The sequence below is a fragment of the Nerophis lumbriciformis genome, linkage group LG08, assembly GCF_033978685.3.
Source record: "Nerophis lumbriciformis linkage group LG08, RoL_Nlum_v2.1, whole genome shotgun sequence".
Taxonomy (NCBI): domain Eukaryota; kingdom Metazoa; phylum Chordata; class Actinopteri; order Syngnathiformes; family Syngnathidae; genus Nerophis; species Nerophis lumbriciformis.
In genome coordinates, this window is record NC_084555.2 from 47,408,897 (window position 1) to 47,431,308 (window position 22,412).

Here is a 22,412-nt window from a genome sequence, read left to right on the forward strand (position 1 = left end):
TATATTCTGTAGACATACCCTCATGTCAGCAGGCCAGGGAAGCTGGGGTCGATATTCTTCTCTTGATCATCTTCAGTGGCATAAGGGACGGTGTGAGCCAAGACATCCAGGGGGTTTAACTTGCTAGTCTGCGGGAACAAACTGCCGCCATTGCTTGCCGTGCTAGCGAGGACCTTTGTCCCTGAATTGCTCACACACTCCGGCAGATTCAATAGGGGTCTGGCGGCAGATTTCTTTGACTTTATCGTTGGAAATGCATCTGCTTTGAGTGTCGCAGGATATCCACACATTCTTGCCATCTCTGTCGTAGCATAGCTTTTGTCGGTAAAGTGTGCGGAACAAACGTCCAATTTCTTGCCACTTTCGCATCTTTGGGCCACTGGTGCAACTTGAATCCGTCCCTGTTCGTGTTGTTACACCCTCCGACAACACACCGACGAGGCATGATGTCTCCAAGGTACGGAAAACAGTCGAAAAAAACGAAAAATAACACAGCTGATTTGACTCGGTGTTTGAGAAAATGGCGGATTGCTTCCCGATGTGACGCCACGTTGTGACGTCATCGCTCCGAGAGCGAATATTAGAAAGGCGTTTAATTCGCCAAAATTCACCCATTTAGAGTTCGGAAATCGGTTAAAAAAATATATGGTATTTTTTCTGCAACATCAAGGTATATATTGACGCTTACATATGTCTGGTGATAATGTTCCCCTTTAACACAAACTTGTTACACCAATGATCATATTTCAAAATATTCCTTGTTTGTCCTGCAGACATCCAACAGCTGATTGGTCGTCAGGAGGATCCACAGCCCCCCCACATTAAAGAGGAAGAGGAGGAACTCTGGATTACTCAGGAGGGAGAGTGTCTTCGAGGGCAGGAGGAGGCTGATCTCACCAAGTTTCCACTGACTGTTGTCTCTGTGAAGACCGAAGACCATGAAGAGAAACCACCCGAGTCCTCACAGCTTCATCACAATCCAAGTGAGAAGAACAAAGCTGTGGAGCCTCCAAGCAGCAGCTCACCAAAACACATGACAACAGAAGCTGATGGAGACCACTGTGGTGGATTACAAGCAGACAAGCTCTTAGCTCCACTGTCAGATAGTGACGAGACGTCACACGATAATGTAAATAAGCAATCACACACGAGAACACACACAGGAGAAAAACTTTTCACTTGTCCAGTTTGCACAAATGGTTTTTTCCAAAGCTGTGATTTTACTCGACACATGAGAACGCACACAGGAGAAAAACCTTTCAGATGTTCAGTTTGCGCTAAAAGATTCTCCATCAAAAGTAATATGCAAAAACACATGAGGACGCACACCGGAGAAAAACCTTTTAAATGTTCCGTTTGCAGTAAAACATTTTCTATTAAAAGCAATATGCAAGCACACATGAGAACACACACAGGAGAAAAACCTTTCAGATGTTCAGTTTGCAGTAAAAGATTCTTTGACAAACAAAAAATGCAAATACACATGCGAAAACACACGGGAGAAAAACCTTTCGGTTGTTCGGTGTGCGGTAAAAGATTCTCCAGCAAAAGTAATATGAAAACACACACGAGAACACACACTGGAGAAAAACATTTCAGTTGTTCAGTTTGCAGTAAAAGATTCCCTGACAAAAGTAATATGCAAATGCACATGAGAACACACGCGGTAGAAAAACCTATCCGTTGTTCAGTCTGCAGTAAAGGATTTTCTGTCAAAAGCAAAATGCAAATACACATGAGAAAACACACAGGAGAGAAACCTTACAGTTGTTTAGTGTGCAGTAAAACATTCTCGAACAAAAGTAACATGAAAACACACATGCGAACACACACAGGAGAAAAACCCTATCGTTGTTCTATTTGTGCAAAAGGTTATGCTCGGAACTGTGGTTTGACTCGACACTTGCAGACACATACAGAAGAAAAGCCTATCTTTCATGTGCTTAAACGTCAGCAAAACACAGGTGGAAAGACGTCACATTAAAGCGCACAGGAGGTAAACCTCTCAGTTGTTCAGTGTGTGATGAAATATTGTCTGTCAAACGTAATATGCAAATATGCCTCTGGTGAGGGCGGTCACATTTTTTTCCGCTCCCTTCTTCTCCCTGCTTAGTCTCTTTGTTTTGTCTTGTCTACACTTTTTTAAAGCCTCTTTCTTTGCGCTGTCCTCCAAATCTAAACATCAGACATGGAAATGATCAGCTGGACTCTGGACTCAATTGACAAAATCTTTTCGATGAGGAAAAGAGGTTCTGGGGAGCCTGGCTGCCCTGATGGAACCATTGCTGCGGGTACATGAGAGATTCCTGGGATAAATGGAGAATCATGTGCCTCTCAGTCATTTCCATCGAGGACGTGGAAGACATCTACCTATTTGGAACCGTGATCGCGGGGCACCTGCTGATTGGGTTGGGCATTGCTCTGGTGTATCGTCAAATTCGTAAGACGATGGCAGCTACTCAAGGAGCCCAAAGGCTGTTCGTCGAAATGGAAGGTTTGGGCCGGGCTATGGGATCACAATCGCAAGATGGATCACATCATGGAAAAGCTGGTTGAAAGGGAAAAATTGGATATGAGAGCCAGCATGGACGAATAGAACAGACAAGCCATTGATAATGCCTGCTCGCGGAAAAACAAAAGTCCTAATCTACGATTTGACTCCGTCGAATGGCCTTGACGCTGCAACAACAGGAACAGGCTGTTCTGAAAACATCCCCCTCAATGATGGACACTTTTGACCTCCCTCCCTCCTCAACGACACCTGGAGTCGAACTTTTGCTTGCATGCAGAACGGCCCCAAGCCTATGAACATGAACACTACGTCAACACACCCAAGACAATGGGCATATACACCCCCCTTACCCCCCTCACCCACCGCACGCCTTCACCACCGCTTGATTCCCCTTCGGGGTGATGGACGGCTGTCAGCGCTTTATAGCAGCAGTCGACCTCCAGGGTCCCATGATCATGTATCTGTATTATTTTATGGCCTGTTGATATTTATTTTTGATGCACATCCTGTTCCACCACATTCAGCAGTTTGCTCGGCACCAGCTATCATATCAATCAAATTAGACAAACTGTTAGGATCATTTGAATTCATCAGTATACTCAGTCATATGATTGATGTGTTTTAATGTTTAATGAGTAAAAATCAAGAACTGTGTAGATACTATTAGTCATGATCAGTGTGTGTTATAATCTTCTGCAGTCACAAGGAGTCGGAATGTGTAACCGACCTTGCTTGGAGCCTGCTTGTCTAAAGTCACTCATTGTTGTAATGTTGTGGAACCATATTCATTTTAACCATCTTTTTAAACCTTTTTTTAGTACTATAAAGTTTTTTGACTCCAGTAAAATACAATGATGATCAACGTATGTAACAATAAATTAGAATACTTGTTTTGTATTAGTTTATATTGGTCTTGTCAGTGCCTGCTTTGCACAGCAGATAGCTCCGATGTATTAGTCAGGTTTATTTCAAGACCAACCACTGGAGGGCTTGTTTAATGTCAGGTATATTGGGTGTGGTGCAAAACACTTTTAACCCTTGTGTAAGTTCATATTGTTGTTACTCAGCCAGCGTTTGTGGGTCTGATGGACCCGTTGCATTTTGTGGCTTTTAATGCCTCACAATCAAACACTTTTATGTTAAAATACTGAACAGATGTTTACCTTATCCCAATAAACATCTGACAAACAAAATAGTTGCACGGAAAATTTCTCTGCCAGTTTCGGCATCCCACAGGGATTCTTCTTTTGTGTTTCTGCACCTGGGGTTCCCACACAAGGTGGCAACATTGTTTGTCAACACTGTCTGCTCTCATTTTCTCGCACATTTCACCCTCTGATGTTCTGTGTACCTACAGTCTGTCCTCCTCCTGTCTAGGCCTGCTGTGTATGTGTGTGTGTGTGTGGGTGTGGGTGGGTGGGTGTTTGCGTGTGGTACACAGAACATCAATTTCCACACTTCTATTAGCCCCGGGTCCAGTGGACCCGGACATCTTATATGTAATAGAAATGTGTGTGTGTGTGTTCATTAAATATGTATTTTGATATATGTTCTTCACAGAAAATGAGCCAAAGTCAGTGAGTATCAGTTTGAAAAATGTATTAATTGTATCATTTTTCTTTTAATAAAAAATGAAAACGGGTCCCACAGACCCGAACACCATTAAGCTTCATGTAACAATTTATAATTACAAAAGACAGAACAACCTTCAACTGTGCAAACCAAATTTAAAACAGAAAAAGCTATTTACGTTTTCAGAAAACATTAAAAAAAAAGTTTAAACTTTCAGAAAAGACAAAAGATAAAACTATTTTCAACGTTCAATCAATCAAAGTTTACTTATAACGCCCTTAGTCACGAATGTCTCAAAGGGCTGCGCAAGCCACAACAGTTTTAGAAAACACATTAATAAATAAAAAAGAAGAGATTGGATCTGGATTACTCGGGAGGAAGAGTGTCTTCTAGGGCAGGATCAAATTTTAAAATACATAATTTAAAATTTCAGAAAACACACTGGAAAAAAAGCAAAACAATGTGCAACTTCTGAAAGCAGAAAGTGAATGTCCCAAATCACAGACGAGCTAAATCAACTGATTATTTGGTCCATGTCCACTGAGTCTTTCTAAATATTTCCGAACCATTGAACAAACAAAACAAATATATGTCAAGTTGACAAGGCCCGGTCAATGGCATTCAAAATAAGATTGAATAGTTGCATATAAAAGTGCTCGTGTTATTTTGCTCCTGGGGAACATCATAAAATGATGGCGATAAATATAATGTGACAGCCACACCATGAATGCAATACAAATGTTTATTTATACACACTGATTTGGTGTCATTACTGTACAATGATTGATTATCTAAAGTATATTACTCACATTAATCTTTGGGAGATGGAAGAGGGAAGTCTGGGCTTCTCTGCTTAGGCTGCTGCCCCCGTGACACAACCTCAGATAATATACATAATTTGTATATATATATATGTATGTATATATATATATATATATATATATATATATATATATATATATATATATATATATATATATATATATATGTATATATATATATATATATATGTATATATATATATATATATATGTATATATATATATATATATATGTATATATATATATATATATATGTATATATATATGTGTATATATGTATATATATATATATAATGTGTATATATGTATATATATACACGTATATATATATATATATATATATATATATATATATATGAATGAGACCCCCAGTATGGCATGCATTAAGCTACACCCATTTAACAGCATATATATGTATCTATATATATATATATCAATCAATCAATGTTTATTTATATAGCCCTAAATCACAAGTGTCTCAAAGGGCTGCACAAGCCACAACGACATCCTCGGTATAGCCCACATAAGGGCAAGGAAAAACTCACCCCAGTGGGACGTCGATGTGAATGACTATGAGAAACCTTGGAGAGGACCGCATATGTGGGTAACCCCCCCCCCTCTAGGGAGACCGAATGCAATGGATGTCGAGTGGGTCTAACATAATATTGTGAGAGTCCAGTCCATAGTGGATCCAGCATAACAGTAAGAGTCCAGTCCACAGTGGGGTCAGCAGGAAACCATCCCGAGCGGAGACGGGTCAGCAGCGCAGAGATGTTCCCAACCGATATACAGGCGAGCGGTCCACCCCGGGTCCCGACCCCGGACAGCCAGCACCCCATCCATGGCCACCGGATCTGTGTGTCTCCCCTTCCACAAGGGATAGGGGGGAGCAGAGGAGAAAAGAAAAGAAACGGCAGATCAACTGGTCTAAAAAAAAGGGGGGCTATTCAAAGGCTAGAGTATACAAATGAGTTTTGAGATGGGACTTAAATGTTTCTACTGAGGTAGCATCTCTAACTGTTACCGGGAGGGCATTCCATAGTACTGGAGCCCGAATAGAAAACGCTCTACAGCCCGCAGACTTTTTTTGGGCTCTGGGAATCACTAATAAGCCGGAGTTCTTTGAACGCAGATTTCTTGCCGGGACATATGGTACAATACAATCGGCAAGATAGGCTGGAGCTAGACCGTGTAGTATTTTATACGTAAGTAGTAAAACCTTAAAATCGCATCTTAAGTGCACAGGAAGCCAGTGCAGGTGAGCCAGTATAGGCGTAATATGATCAAACTTTCTTGTTCTTGTCAAAAGTCTAGCAGCCGCATTTTGTACCAACTGTAATCTTTTAATGCTAGACATAGGGAGACCCGAAAATAATACGTTACAGTAATCGAGACGAGACGTAACGAACGCATGAATAATGATCTCAGCGTCGCTAGTGGACAAAATGGAACGAATTTTAGCGATATTACGGAGATGAAAGAAGGCCGTTTTAGTAACACTCTTAATGTGTGACTCAAAGGAGAGAGTTGGGTGGAAGATAATACCCAGATTCTTTACTGAGTCGCTTTGTGTAATTGTTTGGTTGTCAAATGTTAAGGTGGTATTATCAAATAAATGTCGGTGTTTAGCAGGACCGATAATCAGCATTTCCGTTTTCTTAGTGTTGAGTTGCAAGAAGTTAGCGGACATCCATTGTTTAATTTCATTAAGACACGCCTCCAGCTGACTACAATCCGGCGTGTTGGTTAGCTTTAGGGGCATGTAGAGTTGGGTGTCATCAGCATAGCAATGAAAGTTAACACCGTATTTGCGTATGATGTCGCCTAGCGGCAACATGTAAATACTAAAGAGTGCAGGGCCAAGAACCGAACCTTGGGGGACTCCGCACGTTACCTTAACATAGTCCGAGGTCACATTGTTATGGGAGACGCACTGCATCCTGTCAGTAAGATAAGAGTTAAACCACGACAAGGCTAAGTCTGACATACCAATACGTGTTTTGATACGCTCTAATAAAATGTTATGATCGACGGTATCGAAAGCAGCGCTAAGATCAAGAAGCAGCAACATAGATGACGCATCAGAATCCATCGTTAGCAGTAGATCATTAGTCATTTTTGCGAGGGCTGTCTCCGTAGAGTGATTTGCCCTGAAACCGGATTGAAAAGGTTCACAGAGATTGTTAGACATTAAGTGTTCATTTAGCTGCTGTGCGACAATTTTTTCGAGGATTTTCGAGATAAACGGAAGGTGGGACACCGGCCGGTAGTTTACCATGAGGTCAGGATTGAGGTTAGGTCTTTTGAGCAAAGGATGAATAACCGCTTTTTTGAATGCTAGTGGAACAGTGCCAGAGGAAAGTGATAAGTTTATAATATTTAGCACTGATGGACCTAATAATACAAAAAGCTCCTTAATAAGTTTCCCAGGAAATGGGTCAAGTAAACATGTTGTTTGTTTTGTCCCATTGACACATCTTAACAATTCCTGTAGTGTTATTTCATCAAAGAGAGAGAAACTATTTTGGAGGGCGGTATCCTTCGTAGATACAGTCGTATCTGTGTTAATAGAACCCAGTTGTAGCTGCGATGCATTGTCTTTAATCTCCTTTCTAATGAGTTCAATTTTCTTATTAAAGAAATTCATAAAATCATCTGCTGAGTGGGTGGAGCTACTGGGAGGAGTCTCTTGTTGGGTTAGCGATGCTACTGTACTAAACAAAAATTTCGGATCATTTTTGTTGAGGTGGATGAGATTTGAGTAATATTTAGCTTTAGCTAGGGTAAGCATGTGTTTATAAGTTATTAAACTATCACTCCATGCTTGATGGAAAACCTCAAGTTTAGTAGCGCGCCATTTGCGTTCCAGCTTTCTACATGATAATTTATGGGCTCTAGTTTCTTCTGTAAACCATGGGGTGCGCCTTTTAGGGGCTCTTTTAAGCTTTAGCGGTGCTATACTATCAATGGTGTCGCGCAGGGCGTCGTTAAAGTTGTTAGTGAGGTTATCAATAGAGCCGACATAATTTGGGAATGGTACCATTACCGAAGGCAGTAGGCCAGCAAGAGTCATCGTTGTGGCAGCATTAATGTTGCGGCTGCTATAGTAGTTATTATTATTAGTTTGTTGACAATGAGTCAGAACTTCAAATTTTATAAGGTAATGATCGGACATTACTTTAGTATACGGGAGTATCGTAACTTTGGAGGTGGTGACACCCCTGACCAGCACTAGATCTATCGTATTTCCGTTGCGATGCGTAGGTTCATTTATTATTTGTGTAAGACCACAGCTATCAATTATAGTCTGGAGCGCCATGCACTGAGGGTCCGATGGGGTATTCATATGGATATTAAAGTCCCCCATTATGATTATATTGTCGGCGTGCGTCACTAAATCAGCAACGAACTCTGAAAATTCACTGATGAAGTCCGAATTGGGTCCTGGGGGGCGGTAGATAACAGCCAGGTGGAGAGGCAGCGGTGTGACAAACCTCATAGTAAGCATCTCAAACGAGTTATATTTATTATTTAGGTTCGGGGTAAGATTAAAGTTTTTATTGTGTATGAGTGCAACTCCCCCACCCCTTTTAATGCTATATATATATATATATATATATATATATATATATATATATATATATATATATAGCAGTGAGGTTGATGGCTGGTGAGGCACTGACTTCATCACAGTCAGATTTACAAACATATGAACCCTAAAGAGTATCTTATTCACCATTTGATTGGCAGCAGTTAACGGGTTATGTTTAAAAGCTCATACCAGCATTCTTCCCTGCTTGGCACTCAGCATCAAGGGTTGGAATTGGGGGTTAAATCACCAAAAATTATTCCCGGGCGCGGCGCCGCTGCTGCCCACTGCTCCCTTCACCTCCCAGGGGGTGATCAAGGGGATGGGTCAAATGCAGAGGACAAATTTCATTACACCTAGTGTGTGTGTGACAATCATTGGTACTTTAACTTAACTTTAACTTTACACATACAAACTGTAGCACACAAAAAAGCACATTTAATTAAGAAAAAACGTTATTATGGTCTTACCTTTACTTATAAGTGCGGGAACAGTGGTGTTCGTGTTAGAGGAGTTGTGAATGAATGAAATATGAAATCCGTGCTGCAGTCTGCAGGTGTACCTAATGTTGTGTCCCTGCAGTCGTTCACGGCTCCTCCGGCGCGAGCAATGTTGTTTTTGCACTTGTTGGCTTCTTGTTAAGTGACTTTTTTTGGGTGGGTTCGGTCTTGCACGTGGAGGGTTTGGGTGTGGGCTTTGGTTGGTGTGGTGCTCCCGTCGGGGGGTGCATTCTGCGGCGGGGGTGCATTAACCGGCACCAGGAGGCGGGATTACTGCGAGCCTCACACAGTGCGTCTTCGCAGCAGTTTTATGATTGCTCAGCACAATAAATACTTTACACACATACAGTTGTTGACAAAATACACTGTACATTATATACCTCAGCTGACTAAACTATGGAAATGTATAATATAGTTCATATAGCAATACGGTTTCACTGCACAGCAGGCCAGCAGTTAGCCGAGTCCGCAATCCATGTTGAGGCACAACTGAGTGACGTGCCTCAACTGGCTGCTGATCACCGCACCGTCTCTTCTCAGTATTTGAACATCAAATGTGAAAATTCAGCGATTTTGAATAAAAATAATCTAAAACTGGTGAAGTTAAATGGAAAATAACTTTATCGTATAATCACTGAATACATATAACAATTTAATTCATTGTTTTTCTTTTTACATTTTTTTTCTTTCCATGATGGCAGGTAAGGCCCCGCCTCACCTGCCTCCAGTGACCGCACGTCACTGATATAATATATATATATATATATATATATATATATATATATATATATATGTGTATATATATATATAAATATATATATATATATATATATATATATATATACATACATATATGGGCCCACATGTATAAAATCAATGTTACTATTAACTATCTGTCATTTAGCTGGAGACACCCTACAACTACCTCTCGGGGTGTCCACCCCCCATTGTATATATTTATTTTTATTTTGCCTTTATTCTTTGTCCCCCTTTTATGTTATTTATTTTATCTGCCTGCAGTAAAAAAACAAAACATCATCTATCTATATCTTGACAAAAAAAACAATGACTTGTGTGTTGTTTGGGAACAGTTAGTAATAGTTATGTGCAGTAAAACTTTCCATGAACTCAACTCACCTTAATGTGTGCTCTTGAATTTGAGTTGCACGTCTTCGATGAAGAGAGCAGTTATGATTTTGGTTTACAGAGTAAACAACTAAAAAGTGCAATTTTGGGCATTGTTTTATCCAAACGCATACGATAGTCTAAATATGGCCAAGGACACGCATTATTGTGGGTTTCCTGGGCGTGGTTTTCATCACTGAAGGAATATATCTAATCTGCGGAAGACAATCCCGCTGCCATTTTCAAGTATGTTTCTTTTTTTTTTTTGAGTCCTCAGCTTGAAGCGTCCCTCTGTCTCCGACTCCCTCATTGTCATGTGACATGAGTACGTGACTGTTTTGATTTTGCTTCCTGGTTTTGATGACTCGCCTTATCTTGCTTCTGATTGGCCAGTCAGTCATGTTTCGCCCTAACCTTAGCCAATTGTGACTCACCATATGAACACCAACCAATAACCCTGGATTTTCTCCGTATGTATGTATGTTCTCATTTATACAGGTCAATGTGTTTTCTCCATATTTCTTTCTAGCCTTTTTCTCTCGTTGTAGCTTTTAGCTTTGATGTAACCTACCACGCTACATGGGTCTAAAAGTAGCTAACCTACAGGAATAGCTACTATTTCAAAAAGTAGTGAAGCTACCGCCAAGCTAAATGCTACATAGCTTGGCTACATGTAGCTCTTTACTTGTACAATGATATGAAAGTGACAGGCAACCATGATAGTTTCTTTTATAAAGCACATAACCAGTAACTCTGTAAAGTGCGTTAAGTTTTTTTGTGTTGTCATGTTTTCTACTTTTCACTGCGTTTGATACTGAAGTGTATTTCTGGTCTTTGTCACCCTCTCCCGGGCAACACGGCAGTGTGGCTGGATCAAAAGAGACGTCGGAGACGCTTTGCTGAACCAAAAGTTGCTTTATTACAAGCGAGAGTCATTAAACAGGTCTGCAGTACCCGGAGGAGCCTAGGTTAAAAAATGAAGGCCTCCTAACTGGAGAAGCCGAACCATCAGTTTTTACATTCCTTTCTGTGTCTGGGTGTGTGTGCTAAGTCAGGTGAGCGCATCCTGACCATAAAAGGAGATGTTCATGTGTAAGTGTCTGGAAAACAACTGATTTAAGTCATAACTCAAATGTTGGCGTTGAGCTAGACAGGTAGTTTTTTCTCAAGGATATGGTTATCACTTTTGCATTCCGAAGTCCCAATTAGACCCTCTTTTCCTACGAGAAGTAGTCCAATACACCTGCAAATATCAAACTAAGGGGCCTTATCTTAATATGTGCTCAAACTGAAGTACCACTATTTAACTAAACTTGGTGGTTTGCTTTCTCCAAGTTGGATACAAATCTTCCACTATAAGTAAAACATCCATCCATCCATCCATCTTCTTCCGCTTATCCGAGGTCGGGTCGCGGGGACAGCAGCCTAAGCAGGGAAGCCCAGACTTCCCTCTCCCCAGCCACTTCGTCCAGCTCTTCCTGTGGGACCCTGAGGTGTTCCCAGGCCAGCCGGGAGACATAGTCTTCCCAACGTGTCCTGGGTCTTCCTCGCGGCCTCCTACCGGTCGGACGTGCCCTAAACACCTCCCTAGGGAGGCGTTCGGGTGGCATCCTGACCACATGTAGACTGATTGGGCAAACTCCCATCCTGACCAGATGCCCGAACCACCTCATCTGGCTCTTCTCGATGTGGAGGAGCAGCGGCTTTACTTTGAGCTCCTCCCGGATGGCAGAGCTTCTCACCCTATCTCTAAGGGAGAGCCCCGCCACCCGGCGGAGGAAACTCATTTCGGCCGCTTGTACCCGTGATCTTGTCCTTTCGGTCATAACCCAAAGCTCATGACCATAGGTGAGGATGGGAACGTAGATCGACCGGTAAATTGAGAGCTTTGCCTTCCGGCTCAGCTCCTTCTTCACCACAACGGATCGATACAGCGTCCGCATTACTGAAGACGCCGCACCGATCCGCCTGTCGATCTCACGATCCACTTTTCCCTCACTCGTGAACAAGACTCCGAGGTACTTGAACTCCTCCACTTGGGGCAAAATCTCCTCCCCAACCCGGGGTTGGCACTCCACCCTTTTCCGGGCGAGAACCATGGACTCGGACTTGGAGGTGCTGATTCTCATCCCAGTCGCTTCACACTCGGCTGCGAACCGATCCAGTGAGAGCTGAAGATCCTGGCCAGATGAAGCCATCAGGACCATATCATCTGCAAACAGCAGAGACCTAATCCTGCAGCCACCAAACCAGATCCCCTCAACGCCTTGACTGCGCCTAGAAATTCTGTCCATAAAAGTTATGAACAGAATCGGTGACAAAGGGCAGCCTTGGCGGAGTCCAACCCTCACTGGAAACGTGTCCGACTTACTGCCGGCAATGCGGACCAAGCTCTGGCACTGAGCATACAGGGAGCGGACTGCCACAATCAGACAGTCCGATACCCCATACTCTCTGAGCACTCCCCACAGGACTTCCTGAGGGACACGGTCGAATGCCTTCTCCAAGTCCACAAAACACATGTAGACTGGTTGGGCAAACTCCCATGCACCCTCAAGGACCCTGCCGAGAGTATAGAGCTGGTCCACAGTTCCACGACCAGGACGAAAACCACACTGTTCCTCCTGAATCCGAGGTTCGACTATCCGGCGTAGCCTCCTCTCCAGTACACCTGAATAGACCTTACCAGGAAGGCTGAGGAGTGTGATCCCACGATAGTTAGAACACACCCTCCGGTTCCCCTTCTTAAAGAGAGGAACCACCACCCCGGTCTGCCAATCCAGAGGCACCACCCCCGATGTCCACGCGATGCTGCAGAGTCTTGTCAACCAAGACAGCCCCACAGCATCCAGAGCCTTAAGGAACTCCGGGCGGATCTCATCTACCCCTGGGGCCTTGCCACCGAGGAGCTTTTTAACTACCTCAGCAACCTCAGCCCCAGAAATAGGAGAGCCCACCACAGACTCCCCAGGCACTGCTTCCTCAGAAGTAAGTAAAACATGATATGAGTTAATTAATTCACTTCTAAAGCTCCCGTTTTTGAGAAGCTGTACCAGTCTTGTCATCTTGGGAGTCACACAGACTTTTTCCCTTCTAGCTAGATTTGCCAATTTGTCATGTCTGACTTTTTGGGGCAAACTGGACGTCCGTCGTGGACTTTGACAGGTTGCAGGTGCAGTCGAAGACGGACGCACCGCTTCGAACCAGTCTTCGGTCTGGATGAAAATATTGGCCCTCGGTCCCCAAAACTTAAATTTCCGATGCTGCTGGAGCTTGATGCTCTTTCAGAGGGAAAATGTATTCCCAGAGCTGAAAATCATGTTGAAAGGCTAAATCCCAAGTTCAAATCCAAAACGAAGCAAAGGAAACGGTCCGGGGTAGAGTTCAGTAGGAGTTTTATTCAGGGTAAAATAATTCCAAAATGTGTGTTCCACAGGCAAAATCCAGCATCTTTAAAATCAGAATATGGAGACAGAGAGAGAGAGAGAGAAAGGTCTAGTCCTGACTTTAGAAAAGCCCTGCAGTAGACCATTAGTGACTGTGTAGAAGTCCATTCAAAACGGATAAGTTATTGTCCTGTGTGTGTTCTCATGTGTCTTTGTATATTACCTTTGTTAGAGGATCTTTTCCCGCACATTGAACAACTATAAGGTTTTTCTCCCGTGTGCGTTCTCATGTGTATTTGCAAAATATTTTGGTTCGAGAATCTTTTACTGCAAACTGAACAACTGAAATGTTTTTCTCCTGTGTGTGTCCGCATGTGCCGAGTCAAATCGATGTTTCTGACGAAGCCTTTTGCGCAAACTAAACAACTGAAGGGTTTCTCCCTCGAGTGCAACCGAATGTGCGCTTGCATGCTGCGTTGGTGAGAGAATCTTTTACCGCAAACTGAACAACTGAAAGGTCTTTCTCCCGTGTGCGTCTGCATGTGTTGAGTCAAATGAGAGCTTTGAAAAAAGACTTCCGTACAGACCGAACAGACAAAGGGTTTTTCGCCCGTGTGCGTTCTCATGTGCATTTTTATAGTACTACTGTCAGAGAATGTTTTACCACAAACCGAACAACAGAAGGTCTTTTCCCCCGTGTGTCCCCGCATGTGCCGCGTCAAATCCCAGTTTCTGATGAAACCTTTTGCACAAATTGAACAATTGAAAGGTCTTTCTCCTGTGTGCATATTCATATGATGCTTTAGAGTGGACTTCCGAGAAAATGTATTACCACAAAGTGAGCAACTAGGTTTTTCTTCTGTGTGCGTTCTCATGTGGGATTCCATATTTACATTATTGTGTGACGTTGTGTCGTCACCATCTGACAGAGGAGCTAAGATCTTCTCTGCTTGTGATCCTCCACAGTGGTCTCCATCAGTTTCTGCTGTCGTGTGTTGTGGTGAGCTGCTGCTGGAAGCTTCCACAACTCTGATCTCCTCACTTGGACCGTGATGAAGCTGTGAGGACTCAGGTGGTTTGTCCTCATGGTCTTCAGTCTTCACAGAGACAACAGTCAGTGGAAACTTAGTAAGATCAGCCTCCTTCTGCCCGAGAAGACACTCTTCCTCCTGAGTAATCCAGAGTTCCTCCTCTTCCTCTTTAATGTGCTTCAAAGGGGAGCTCCCTTCCATCGACTGAGGGGGACATTCTTTTTGACGACCAACCAGCTGCTGGACGTCTGCAGGACAAACAAGAGTTATTGTTAAATATGATCATTGGTTTCACAAGTTTGTATTAACGAGCTGAGGTTTCAAAAGCAATGTATAGATCCTTTTTTTTTTTGTAAATGACATGTTTTGGCTGTTGTGGGTTCAGGACACCAAACTTAGGAAGTTGTTCAATTGTCTTCATGCTGAACAGCAGGTTTCTTATTAGGTGGGACCAGAGGTGGGTAGAGTAGCCAGAAATTGTACTCAAGTAAGAGTACTGTTACTTTAGAGATTTATTACTCAAGTAAAAGTAAGGAGTAGTCACCCAAATATTTACTTGAGTAAAAGTAAAAAGTATGTTGTGAAAAAACTACTCAAGTACTGAGTAACTGATGAGTAACATACACACACATATCATATATATATATATATATATATATATGTACACACACATATATACAGTATATAATTTATATTTATTTATTTTGCCGTTTTTGTTTACATGTTAAAGGTGTTTTAATGAATATACATGCATGTTTACCACATATAGATTCCTTTCTTTCATGAAGACAAGAATATAAGTTGGTGTATTACCTGATTCTGATGACTTGCATTGATTGTAATCAGACAGTAGTGCTGATAGCGTCCACGTTTTCAAATGGAGGAGAAAAAAAGATCCTCCTTTCTGTCTAATACCACATGAAAGTGGTTGGTTTTTGGCATTTTATTTGTCCAGCTTCCATATTCGTTTTTATACACTTTACAAGAAATACATTGGCGGCAAACTCCGTAGCTTGCTAGCTTGTTTGCGCTGGCTTTCGGAGACTCTTGTTTTGAAAGCGCAGGCGCGATGGAGCGGCACTTTTATTGTGAAGACAGGAACTGTGCAGTCAGTCTTTAGGCTTTTGACGGGATGTACGGTTGAAATAAAAAAAGGGTCTTTTTTCCTTCACACTTTTGATTAATTGATTGAAACTTTTATTAGTAGATTGCACAGTACAGTACATATTCTGTACAATTGACCACTAAATGGTAACACCCCAATAAGTTTTTCAACTTGTTTAAGTCAGGTCATGTGACCGCCTGGCTCTGTTTGATTGGTCCAACGTCACCAGTGACTGCATCTGATTGGTGGAACGGAGTGAACGTCACCAGTGACTGTATTTGTTGAAACGCAGGCACTATGAAGGTCTGTCTGACAGACCAAAACAAACAAAGCGTGCATTAACAAATCGATAAAAAAATAGTAGCGAGTAGCGAGCTGAATGTAGATAAAAGTAGCGGAGTAAAAGTAGCGTTTCTTCTCTATAAATATACTCAAGTAAAAGTAAAAGTATGTTGCATTAAAACTACTCTTAGAAGTACAATTTATCCCAAAAGTTACTCAAGTAGATGTAACGGAGGAAATGTAGCGCGTTACTACCCACCTCTGGGTGGGACACAAACTTGCTTTTAATGACGAGCTTGCCTAAGATGCTTGCCTCGTGTGTTCTGCTGCAATCAGGGCTCAAATTTAACCCCTGGCATTTGCCGTAATGCCCTAAAAAATTGACCAACATTTGCGGCAACAACTTGCCGTGACCGCCCTTGACTTTTTACATATAATTAGAGATGTCCGATAGTATCGAACTGCCGATATTATCGGCCGATAAATGCTTTAAAATGTAATATTGGAAATTATCGGTATCGGCTTCAAGAAGTAAAATGTATGACTTTTTAAAGGTGAACATTATCACCAGACCTATGTAAGTGTCAATATATACCTTGATGTTGGTGAAAAAAGACCGATTTCCGAACTCTAAATGGGTGAATTTTGGAGATTAAACGCCTTTCTAATATTCGCTCTTGGAGTGATGACGTCACAACAGGAAGCAATCCGCCATTTTCTCAAACACCGAGTCAAATCAGCTCTGTTATTTTCCGTTTTTTCGACTGTTTTCCGTACCTTGGAGACATCATGCCTCGTCGGTGTGTTGTCGGAGGGTGTAACAACACGAACAGGGACGGATTCAAGTTGCACCAGTGGCCCAAAGATGCGAAAGTGGCAAGAAATTGGACGTTTGTTCCGCACACTTTACCGACGAAAGCTATGCTACGACAGAGATGGCAAGAATGTGTGGATATCCTGCGACACTCAAAGCAGATGCATTTCCAACGACAAAGTCAAAGAAATCTGCCGCCAGACCCCCATTGAATCTGCCGGAGTGTGTGAGCAATTCAGGGACAAAGGACCTCGCTAGCACGGCAAGCAATGGCGGCAGTTTGTTCCCGCAGACGAGCGAGCTGAACCCCCTGGATGTCTTGGCTCACACCGTCAAGAGAAGAATATCGACCCTAGCTTCCCTGGCCTGCTGACATGAGGGTATGTCTACAGAATATATTAATTGATGAAAATTGGGCTGTCTGCACTCTCAAAGTGCATGTTGTTGCCAAATGTATTTCATATGCTGTAAACCTAGTTCATAGTTGTTAGTTTCCTTTAATGCCAAACAAACACATACCGATCGTTGGTTAGAAGGCGATCGCCGAATTCGTCCTCGCTTTCTCCCGTGTCGCTGGCTGTCGTGTCGTTTTCGCTTGCATACGGTTCAAACCGATATGGCTCAATAGCTTCAGTTTCTTCTTCAATTTCGTTTTCGCTACCTGCCTCCACACTACAACCATCCGTTTCAATACATGCGTAATCTGTTGAATCGCTTAAGCCGCTGAAATCTGAGTCTGAATCCGAGCTAATGTCGCTATAGCTTGCTGTTCTTTCCGCCATGTTTGTTTGTGTTGGCTTCACTATGTGACGTCACAGGAAAATGGACGGGTGTTTATAATTATGGTTAAAATCAGGCACTTTGAAGCTTTTTTTAGGGATATTGCGTGATGGGTAAAATTTTGAAAAAAACTTCAAAAAATATAATAAGCCACTGGGAACTGATTTTTAATGGTTTTAACAATTCTGAAATTGTGATAACGTTCCCCTTTAAAACACCGCTGTGTACACGGACGTAGGGAGAAGTACAGAGCGCCAATAAACCTTAAAGGCACTACCTTTAAGTGCCAGCCCAATCACATAATATCTACGACTTTTCACACACACACAAGTGAATGCAAAGCATACTTGGTCAACAGCCATCATACAGGTCACACTGAGGGTGGCCGTATAAACAACTTTAACACTGTTACAAATATGCGCCACACTGTGAACCCACACCAAACAAGAATGACAAACACATTTCGGGAGAACATCCGCACCGTAACACAACATAAACACAACAGAACAAATAGCCAGAACCCCTTGGAGCACTAACTCTTCCGGAACGCTACAATTTACACCCCCGCTACCACCAAACCCCGCAGCCCCAACCCCGCACTCCCCACACCCCATCTCCCGAATTTGGAGGTCTCAAGGTTGGCAAGTATGCTAGTACAGTGTTTTTCAACCACTGTGCCGCGGCACATTAGTGTGCCGTGGGAGATGATCTAATTTCACCTATTTGGGTTAAAAATATTTTTTGCAAACCAGTAATTATAGTCTGCAAATTATGTGTTGTTGTTGAGTGTCGGTGCTGTCTAGAGCTAAGTAGTGTAATACTCTTCCATATCAGTAGGTGGCAGCAGGTAGCTAATTGCTTTGTAGATGTCGGAAACAGCGGGAGGCAGGGTGAAGGTAAAAAGGTGTCTAATGCTTAAACCAAAAATAAACAAAAGGGGAGTCTCCCTAAGAAAAGGCATTGAAGCTTAGGGAAGGCTATGCAGAACAAAACTAAAACTGAACTGTCTACAAAGTAAACAAAAACAGAATGCTGGACGACAGCAAAGACTTACTGTGGAGCAAAGACGGCGTCCACAAAGTACATCCGAACATGACAATTAACAATGTCCCCGCAAAGAAGGATAAAAACAACTGAAATATTCTTGATTGCTAAAACAAAGAAGATGCGGGACATATCGCTCAGAAGAAGACATGAAACTGCTACAGGAAAATACCAAAAAAAGAGAAAAAGCCACCAAAATAGGAGCGCAAGACAAGAACTAAAACACTAAAAAACTCAAAATAAGTCACGGTGTGATGTGACAGGTGGTGACAGTACACCTACTTTGAGACAAGAGCTATAGTGATGCATGCTTGGTTATGCTTTAAAGTCATATCCAACAATTGCGACGACGACTTTTTACTGTCAATATCGGGTGCTGAGTTTCAGTTTTTAATGATTTCTGCTGGTGGTGTGCCTCCGCATTTTTTCTATGAAAAAAATGTGCCTTGGCTCAAAAAAGGTTGAAAAACACTGCTCTAGTATACTCTGGACTGAAGCTGTGTGCCTTCATTGTTTTTGTAGCAGTTGTTTTGAGGCATATTTAAAAAAAATAAAAAATAATGCACTTTGTGAAAGTCAAAGTATAGTATTTCCCATAGTTGTAGTGGGTATCAGGATTATCTCAGGGAGAGCATGTCCCAAATTCCAAGCCAAGAGACCGGTAATATTGCTCATGTTTAAACCCCGTTTTATCTTTATTATTAAGAAACACTATAAAACCTTCACAAATTAAAATGGAAACATTCAAATGACAATAATATGTCTTTTATGAAGCCAGAACAATATTTAATAATAAATTGTGCATATTTTTTTCTAATTCAAAAAAATTAACTCCGCTAAGATTTCAGCCATATCCCATAATGATTGGTTAATGAGCGTGGCCAAACCCGGAATTGGCAAAACCGCATTTGTTCATTTATTAGTGGCCCAAAATAAATGAGCAAATGCCTATCTTGGAGGCACAAGACATAATAAAAAGTAGAGATGTCCGATAATGGCTTTTTTTTGCCGATATTCCGATAATGTCCAACACTTAATTACCGATTCCGATATCAACCGATACCGATATATACAGTCGTGGAATTAACACATTATTATGCCTAATTTTGTTGTGATACCCCGCTGGATGCATTAAACAATGTAACAAGGTTTTCCAAAATAAATCAATTCAAGTTATGGAAAAAAAATGCCAACATGGCACTGCCATATTTATTATTGAAGTCACAAAGTGCATTATTTTTTTTAACATGCTTCAAAACAGCAGCTTGGAATTTGAGACGTGTTCTCCCTGAGAGAGCATGAGGAGGTTGAGGTGGGCGGGGTGGTGTATATTGTAGCGTCCAGCAAGAGTTAGTGCTGCAAGGGGTTCTGGGTATTTGTTCTGTTGTGTTTATGTTGTGTTACGGTGCGGATGTTCTCCCGAAATGTGTTTGTCATTGTTGTTTGGTGTGGGTTCACAGTGTGGCGCACATTTGTAACAGTGTTAAACTTGTTTATACGGCCACCCTCAGTGTGACCTGTATGGCTGTTGACCAAGTGTGCATGGGCATTCACTTGTGTGTGTGAAAAGCCGTAGATATTATGTGACTGGGCCGGCACGCAAAGGCAGTGCCTTTAAGGTTTATTGGCGCTCTGTACTTCTCCCTACATCCGTGTACACAGCGGCGTTTTAAAAAGTCATAAATTTTACTTTTTGAAACCGACACCGATAATTTCCGATATTACATTTTAAAGCATTTATCAGCCGATAATATCGGCAGTCATCATCATCATCATTCATCATTTCTTTTTATTCCTTTCATGAAAATGCATATATACAAGCTATATAAAGTTGACACAGTTTTTTTGTTTCTTATACATTTCCATGATCAGAAAGGAGCAGATGGAAGAATACTATTCTTATATTTATCTGCCCCCTTTTTAAACACAAATTATTTAGATGACTTTATCACTGTTCCCTCCACCAACACCCCAACTCCAACATACTTTTAATTTTCGTTTAAGCATTTTCAAAATGACACGTTCCAATCAAAATCAAAAATCAGTTTGATATGATTCCAGTTGTCTGTGTTTGTAACTCCTTTTAAATTCAAAGATATTCTTGCAACTTTTTAGGTCTTTGTCTAGAGAATTCCATGCTTTCACACCAGCAACAGATAAGCACATTTGCTTCAAAGGCAGTCCGATATTATCGGGCATCTCTAATAAAAAGGAATGTTCATTTTAACGATTTTCTCTTCTTACCATCATCATAATTCACTTTTCAAATTATGATTTAAAACCGATTAATCATGCAACCCTATATAGTACTAATCTGAAAGTATACCAAACTTTTGGACCTCTACTCCTTGTGAGTGTAGAAGGAAATGTGGTCGGCCAGCGAGTTTGAAAAGTTCCCTTTAGTCATCCATCCATCCATCCATCTTCTTCCGCTTATCCGAGGTCGGGTCACGGGGGCAGCAGCCTAAGCAGGGAAGCCCAGACTTCCCTCTCCCCAGCCACTTCGTCCAGCTCCTCCCGGGGGATCCCGAGACGTTCCCAGGCCAGCCGGGAGACATAGTCTTCCCAACGTGTCCTGGGTCTTCCTCGTGGCCTCCTACCGGTCGGACGTGCCCTAAACACCTCCCTCGGGAGGCGCTCGGGTGGCATCCTGACCAGATGCCCGAACCACCTCATCTGGCTCCTCTCGATGTGGAGGAGCAGCGGCTTTACTTTGAGCTCCCCCCGGATGACAGAGCTTCTCACCCTATCTCTAAGGGAGAGCCCCGCCACTCGGCGGAGGAAACTCATTTCAGTACCCGTGATCTTGTCCTTTCGGTCATGACCCAAAGCTCATGACCATAGGTGAGGATGGGAACGTAGATCGACCGGTAAATTGAGAGCTTTGCCTTCCGGCTCAGCTCCTTCTTCACCACGACGGATCGATACAGCGTCCGCATTACTGAAGACGCCGCACCGATCCGCCTGTCGATCTCACGATCCACTCTTCCCTCACTCGTGAACAAGACTCTGAGGTACTTGAACTCCTCCACTTGGGGCAAGATCTCCTCCCCAACCCGGAGATGGCACTCCACCCTTTTCCGGGCGAGAACCATGGACTCGGACTTGGAGGTGCTGATTCTCATCCCAGTCGCTTCACACTCAGCTGCGAACCGATCCAGTGAGAGCTGAAGATCCTGGCTAGATGAAGCCATCAGGAACACATCATCTGCAAAAAGCAGAGACCTAATCCTGCAGCCACCAAACCAGATCCCCTCAACGCCTTGACTGCGCCTAGAAATTCTGTCCATAAAAGTTATGAACAGAATCGGTGACAAAGGGCAGCCTTGGCGGAGTCCAACCCTCACCGGAAACGTGTCCGACTTACTGCCGGCAATGCGAACCAAGCTCTGACACTGATCATACAGGGAGCGGACTGCCACAATCAGACAGTCCGAAACCCCATACTCTCTGAGCACTCCCCACAGGACTTCCCGGGGTACACGGTCGAATGCCTTCTCCAAGTCCACAAAGCACATGTAGACTGGTTGGGCAAACTCCCATGCACCCTCAAGGACCCTGCCGAGAGTATAGAGCTGGTCCACAGTTCCACGACCAGGACGAAAACCACACTGTTCCTCCTGAATCCGAGGTTCGACTATCCGGCGTAGCCTCCTCTCCAGTACACCTGAATAGACCTTACCGGGAAGGCTGAGGAGTGTGATCCCACGATAGTTAGAACACACCCTCCGGTTCCCCTTTAGTCATGTTAAACTTTAAAATCTTGTGAATAATATTTCTTCACATTTAGATGTTTTTTTATGATTTCTGACATCTTTACCGCTAAACCGTTAAAATACGCTGCTGAAGG

The 22,412-nt window shown here is 42.6% G+C and overlaps 2 protein-coding genes across 6 annotated transcripts in view; one reads left to right on the plus strand and one right to left on the minus strand.

Annotated features, from left to right (window-relative positions):
- Positions 1–3,698, plus strand: part of LOC133611925 (uncharacterized) — a 28,051-nt gene extending 24,353 nt beyond the window's left edge. Inside the window, exon 6 of the mRNA XM_072913732.1 lies at positions 774–3,698. Within this exon, the coding sequence (XP_072769833.1) occupies positions 774–1,984 (1,211 nt within the window). The 3' untranslated portion in view covers positions 1,985–3,698. The remainder of the gene's footprint in view (positions 1–773) is intronic.
- Positions 1–22,412, minus strand: part of LOC133611214 (uncharacterized) — a 261,184-nt gene that overhangs the window by 161,761 nt on the left and 77,011 nt on the right. For 2 of the 5 annotated variants that reach the window (XM_072913691.1, XM_061969102.2), the window contains one exon: positions 13,499–14,785. The exons of the other annotated variants lie outside the window; for them this stretch is intronic. In XM_072913691.1, coding sequence (XP_072769792.1) covers positions 13,689–14,785 — 1,097 coding nt within the window. In that variant the 3' untranslated portion in view covers positions 13,499–13,688. Of the gene's footprint in view, positions 1–13,498; positions 14,786–22,412 lie in introns of those variants that run through there. 5 annotated transcript variants of the gene reach the window in all.